We start from the raw sequence: 6748 nt of genomic DNA, 5'->3' as shown, positions 1-6748 counted from the left end.
CAAGTATCATTTTTATATTTTACTTGTAATCAAATATTTGAAATGACAATTTTTTTAAAAGAAAAAATTGAACACTTTAGAATGTGTGCATATTATTTTTAATATTATTGAATAAATTTGTATTAGAAACATGAGAAATTATCAATTTAAGTACTTGAGGAGTGCCAACAAAGTGTGATTAAGTGTTTAAAATAATCAAAATTATTTATTTTTATTTATCGACAAGTATATAAAGTGTTGAACACGTATTTGAGAATAGTTAGGGTCCGTTTGGCAACAAAATTATGTTTGATGCGGTCTTATTTTATTTTACACAGTGCTAAAATACTTTGTGAACAGTGACCCAAAACAAAAATATTAAAAAATTATTTTTTCTTATTTTGACAACTATTCATGGTCCAAAATCATAATAGTACCAAAACACCATAACATTTCCATAGTAAAACATCGTTCTCAAACGTGCTTTCGATTTTTTTCCAAAACACTCTTATAGCAAAAATATTATTTCTGTTTTAGCCAAAAACAGAACGCCCAAAACAAAGTGCATGCCAAACGGGCCCTTAATGTCTACCATGGACAATATACCAGTACGACTCTCTTCTAAAACTGTTGTTTGAAAATTTAATTTAGTGCTTAATTCTGAACGAATTAAGCGCTTATTTAATTAAATACATTTGATAGCGCAATTTAATATCACTAAAAATGATAAGCATCACTTAAAAGGGAATACAATTTTAAATAACAGAGACATCACTTTCACTGAATGTTAGACATTGAAAATTAAAAAAATATTTAATTGTTTATTAGTACTTACAAATTTCAGTACATAAAATTTTCAAGAGTTAAATTTTAAGTAATGAAGTTTTTAAGTGGTGATTAAAAAAAATTTTAATATTTTTAAAAAATTTTAGTATTTAATATTTAGTGATAAGTAATTTTTGTGTTACTTAAAATTTTATCTATTTCTTAATAATATATAATATTTTAAGTGATATTCAAATTTTGTTATCAAACCTATTTAATTAAATAAATACTTAAATCGTTCGTTATCAAACGTGCAGAAGTGTTCTTCGTAAATATATTATCAGTTAATTTGATATCATAAATTAGCTGATGATATATGTAAAAGAAAACTCAGACATTATAATTTGTGATATGGAATGGGGTCTCTCCTCTTCGCAGGAGCCCTCCTCTTCAGTAGGAGTTCCTCTGCTTGTCGGAGTGTTCTAACCCATCTTATTTCTGTGGTTGATCTTTGTTGATCGCCGATTTCTCCCTTTTTGTTTCATTTTTCCCAGTCACTTTGTTTCCTTTTGTGTTTCTGCGGTTGATCCTTGTTGATCGCCGATTTCTCCCCTTTTGTTTCCTTTTTCCTTTTGTGTTTTCTTTTGTTTAGATCTGTTGAATCGGGGGCATCTGTGTTGTTTTTCCATCCGATCCTTTTAGACCTGTTGCCGTCTCCTTTTCTTTGCCGCCGCAGGCTCTGTCGGAGGCCGCCGCTGTTGTTTTTGTACACGATTGTCGAGGTACGCCGGTGGTGTTTGCGGTACGTTTCTCCGACTTTACGAAACAGATGGATTCCATCCCTTATCCAGTCTAGAGCTCTTGTAGTTGTTAGGCCGACGAAGCATATGTGAGCGAGGATTCGTACAATTGGGGTTTTTGCGCTTTGACAGCATCGCTACCAGCCTTTTTCCGATCTTTCCGTTTGATCCGGGTATTACTATATTTGCCTTTGTTTCATGTTTAACCCTAATGTTTGTTCTATGTTTTTTGGATTTTCGTTTTAGGTGCTTGTCTTCCTCCTCCTCTTTCTATCCAAGGGGTTCTTCTCTATGGGTTTCCATGGCGGGCCGATCCAATGTTAGTTCTGTATCTCACCTGGTCGGCCTGGCCTTTGGATCGTGGTGGGGTGTTGAAGGACAGCTTGTTTGGCCGCCACATGCTTTGCTATGGGGGGAGGTAAAGAATATGAGCTCCATGCCGGTGTCCGGAGTCTATGGTGTTTGCGCTGTTGTGCTTTGTGGTTTCTCGGTGGGTCAGCTTTGGCAGTAGGCTGTTGGGTATTCGGCTGGTGAAATTTTGACGTTATGGTTAATGTGTGGTGATGATAGTTTTCCCGCACTCTTTTGGTTATACGTTGGTGGGTACTCTGCTATGTATCTGTGCTAGGCGGTGCCGATATCTCTCTTTCGATGTCAAATATTTCTTTTCGTTTCTGGTGGGCCAGGCATTTGTCAGCAGGGGCGGAGGGAGAGGGGGTCAGGGGTGGCCATGGCCCCCCCAAATTTTAGGCAAAATTTTTGTGCTAATACTAAATTATAGATATTAATAAATACTTTTCTATATAAAAATTAAATTGGCCCTCCCAAATTTTTTGTAAAATCTATTTATAGTTATCAAAGGTAATTTTTCTAAAAACTAAAGTTTATTCTTCAAATTTTTTGTAAAACTCTATTTAAGGTTCTAAATTATAGTTACTAATGGTGATTTTTATATAAAAATTAAAGCTTGTCTCTCTCAAATTCTAAAAAAAAAAATCTATTTATGGTTTACCTTGTGATTATTGACTATGGTTTGTGAATGAAATTACTTATAACCCTTCAAATTCAAATAAACATCTTACTTCAAAAAATTCAAAATATAGTTTTAAAAAAATCATTATTATAGTTACTAATGGTGATTTTTTATATAAAAATTAAATCTTGCCTTTTTCAAATTCTAAAAAAATTTCTATTTATGGTTTACCTTATGATTATTGAATGTGGTTTGTGAATGAACTTTTTTATTTTTAATTTTTATAAATATGGTTTGTGAATGAAATTACTTATAACTTTTCAAATTTGAATAAATCTAGCTTTACTTAATTCAAAATATAGAAAATAATAATAATAATAATAATAATAATAACCATTATTATGGTAGTCCTTATTATAACATATTTTATTTGCACACATACAGTTTCACACACACATATATATTATTTGTTATGAATTGGAGAAAAGAAAAAAAATATAGTTGACACTTGAAAACTTCAACTGTTTTTAATTTGCTCTATTTTTCTTTTCATATCATCTATAAACACATACTCTTAACGTTAAAAATGAGCTATAAAAATTATAAGTATTTAATTTTATTTTTAAAAATTTAATTTTGTATTAATTAGTTTGGCCCTTCAAATATTTATTCCTAGCTGCGCCCCTGCATTTGCGTACTTTGAAAGTTTGTGTAGGCAGTGCATCTTTATCTCTAGGAGGTTATGCCCGAGGGTGTATCTTTCTTTGTTTGTGATGCTAGTTGTCCACTATAACTGATACCTTTTCTTAATTTGTTTGGTTTTTATTTCTGAAAAAAAAAAAGAAAAAAAAAAAAGAGAGTTTTCCAAGTAAATAAACTTCACAAGACGACAGCAGGTTAAAATTACTCTATTAACCAACCAAGACATCTAGCACCTACGTTTGCACAGGCATCGAGGAATCAAAGTGCTCACCACTTGTCATTTTCTGCCGAATTGTCTTATCCTTCACCATCATCCATATAATTACTACCATACAAAAACATCTGCAATTATGAACATTCATTCGTTTTTTGAAATTACTAACCTTTCAAATAAGGTGGGTCCCAGTTTCTACTTTCACCGACCATCTCCATCACATGCATTATGCGGTAGTTTTTGGCGCCGCGTGTTTGCATTGTCGTGGCAAAGGAACTATCCCATCCGCTGGATTCCAAATTCCAGTAAGACTGTCATTTGAATGAATCAAGTCCAAGAACGTTACCCTCACATTTCAAAACATAAAAATAATACTGTAATAAAAAAATATAAAAGTTGATTTCAATCTACACACATATATATATATAATTGAAAATTTAACAAGAAGTACTATAAGATTCCGTGCTTTATGTTTCATTCAATAGGAATAAAAATATTAAATGAAAGAGAAAAAACAAGGGATGAAAGAGACATGTACTTGAAAAAGAGATGATGTGTTCTCCTGTGTTTTTTGCTCCATGAGAAAAGAATAAAATAAAAAAATCAACAACAAACTGTGTTATTTGAGAAAGAAAAGAAAAAAGAATTTTAAATTATTCTTATCATAATATTCATTCAGATTTATCTTATTTTAATTAAAAAAGATAATATTATAATTTAAATTTTTATAATATGCACACTTTGTCTTCTTTCCTCTTTTTCATTTTTGGAGTTAAAATTTTGTGAAGGGTAGAAAAAATTCATCCATTCAGAAAAAAAAAATAATAATAATAATAATAATTCATCTATCATATTTTCTTTTCTCTCCTCTATCTAATAAAAGAAATTTGTTACTTTTTTCTTCTTATTTTCACCCCACTTTTAAAAAAAAAAAGGCAAAAATTTAATTTAAGATTTTAACTAAATTTCAACGGATCTTAAATTCCTAATGTCAAAATTCAGTGCTCTCTTACTAGCTGTCACCTTTTCATTTGAATCAAGAGATTGTAAGAATGCGTCACTCAATCTAGATGTTAAGAAAGTGCCAAGTTGGGAAGCTCTGGTGATAAAATTGTTCTTTGCAGAGGATTCGGAATTGTCCACAACTCAAAAAATAAAATATAATGAAATGAAAGACTGGTGTAAAGAACTTAAAAAAAAAAAGAAAATAAATAAAAAAATTGGTATGATAAAAAAACTAATACTTCTAATCTTAAAGAAAGAAGCAAAGGCAACCAAACCCTAAATAAATGGAGAACAAAATTATGTTCACTTTTTCTTTGAAAATGAATGTACATAAAAAGGAGTCTAAAAGTAGGGCAAAGAAATGACAGTGATTGAAATGTCTCAACAATTCAGAGTACTGCTGCTGGTACCAACAAAATTTCACGTGTTTCCCATTCAGATTTGAGAACAATTCTCTAGCCCTTCAAATGACTCATAGTATCTTACACTAATCTCATCTCTACACTTAAGTGTGACATTACCTATAAATTATGTTATACTAATTAAAAGCTACTAATAGATCAATCAAAATATGAATTATTATGGTGTTGCTGTGTGATTTTATACTTTCTTTGAAGTGCTAACGACCGTGTCACAACTAATTGAATGAATGGGTCAACATGCATTTGCGTGACAAATTTTAATTAATTTGTAAAACAACATAATGTAAGATGAAAATAGAATGCAAAGAAATTGAAGGTTTAATCATACTAGTACAATAGGATCAGAATGGTACAATCAAACCCTGGACCCCACCCTACTAACATCACAGCAGCGTGCAAGGGGGTGGTGACCCATAATGGCAATAATCACAGATCATCATTAACATCAACGGTACAGATTCAACACAAATTAAAAACCCTCAAAAACAAGTAAATACACAAGAGAAAAGCCGTGGAATCATTTCATTCTTGGATTTGCTTGCTTTAGTAGTCAGTTGTAGGCAACTGCTCATGAGAGTTGCTGATGAACAACAATTCGTACAAAAGCCCGGCAATCCCACCACCAATGAGAGGCCCGGCCCAGTACACCCAGTGGTTTTCCCAGCTCCAGCTTACCAAGGCCGGCCCAAAAGACACCGCCGGGTTCATCGATGCCCCGGTGAAGGCCCCACCCGCCAAAATATTGGCGCCGACGATGAAACCGATCGCGATCGGTGCTATAATTCCCAAACTACCCTTCTTCGGATCCACTGCGGTCGCGTACACGGTGTAGACGAGCCCAAAAGTCATCACGATCTCGAAAACAAAAGCGTTCCATACGCTAACTCCCGAAGACAATGAGAAAGCCGATGTTGTCTTCACGGTTAAACAGTAAAAAAAAGAAGGTAATAATTAGTCAGAGTGAAACATATATATACCGGTCAAAATAACTGTAATAACTAACTTGAAGGGTTGTGAAAAACTCACCATGCCGCCTGTGACGAACTTGAGAAGCAAGCAAGCGACGGTGGAGCCCAAGCACTGGGCGATCCAGTAGAGGATGCCACTTAGAAGGCTGATGTTGCCGCCGATGAAGGCACCAAAGGTGACGGCGGGGTTGACATGGCCACCGGAGATGTTGGCTCCGACGGCGACAGCGACAAAGAGGGCGAAAGCATGGGCGATGGCGGCAGCGATGAGGCCGGACGGGGTGGTGGAGGCGTTGTCCGTGAGCTTGTTGAAGGCCATGCCGGAGCCCTCACCCGCAAAGACGAAGATTAGGGTTGAGATGAACTCGGCCAGCGCCGCCTTAAGAGTATCGGGATGCGTGGCCTCTTGCGGCCTACCGATTGCGATCCGGCTGATCGGCATGTCGTCTGATGAAGATCAAACGGTGGAGAATGAGAGATGTGTGGATAGAAACAAAGATTCTTCTACACTCTGCACTCAGAGACTGTACTGGTCTCCACATCTCATGTAATGCACCTACTTATATCCAGTGTTGAGACCATGACTACCTGTTATAGCCGGTTTCCCCGGTTGAATATATATATATGTATATATTATACGGAGTATGAAATTTGGCGGGTTTTGAAATGTTGGTGGAATACTAATAGGCATTTTAATTTGCTTTTATTTAATTTGTTGTTATTATTATTTTTCTTGAAAAATATTAAAAAATAAAAGAAATAATGGATAAAGGGCTTTATAATTGACAAGTGTGCAGGGCGGATAAGGGACCCGTAACATGGTTCTTCTGTAGTGGGGTTTTGTCTTTCTTGATTGGTCTCTAGAAAGATCGAACATATATATATATAATTATATATATTGATATAGATATGCCAATTTT

The 6748-nt window shown here is 34.3% G+C and overlaps 1 protein-coding gene across 1 annotated transcript; it reads right to left on the bottom strand.

Moving 5' to 3' along the window:
• Positions 1 to 5144: 5144 nt before the first annotated feature.
• On the bottom strand, positions 5145 to 6380 carry LOC132293371 (aquaporin TIP1-1). The gene is made up of 2 exons (XM_059790824.1): positions 5887 to 6380; positions 5145 to 5775 (listed from the first exon to the last, which is right to left on the bottom strand). Exons 1-2 carry the CDS (start codon positions 6268 to 6270, stop codon positions 5404 to 5406), a joined length of 756 nt encoding a protein of 251 aa, XP_059646807.1. The 5' UTR covers positions 6271 to 6380; the 3' UTR covers positions 5145 to 5403.
• Positions 6381 to 6748: the final 368 nt, after the last annotated feature.

The sequence above is a fragment of the Cornus florida genome, unplaced genomic scaffold (assembly GCF_030987335.1).
Source record: "Cornus florida cultivar Cherokee Brave unplaced genomic scaffold, ASM3098733v1 CherokeeBrave_3.0.0_Hap2_Chr02, whole genome shotgun sequence".
In the NCBI taxonomy this organism is placed as follows: Eukaryota; Viridiplantae; Streptophyta; class Magnoliopsida; order Cornales; family Cornaceae; genus Cornus; species Cornus florida.
This window is presented reverse-complemented; position numbering and strand designations above follow the sequence as displayed.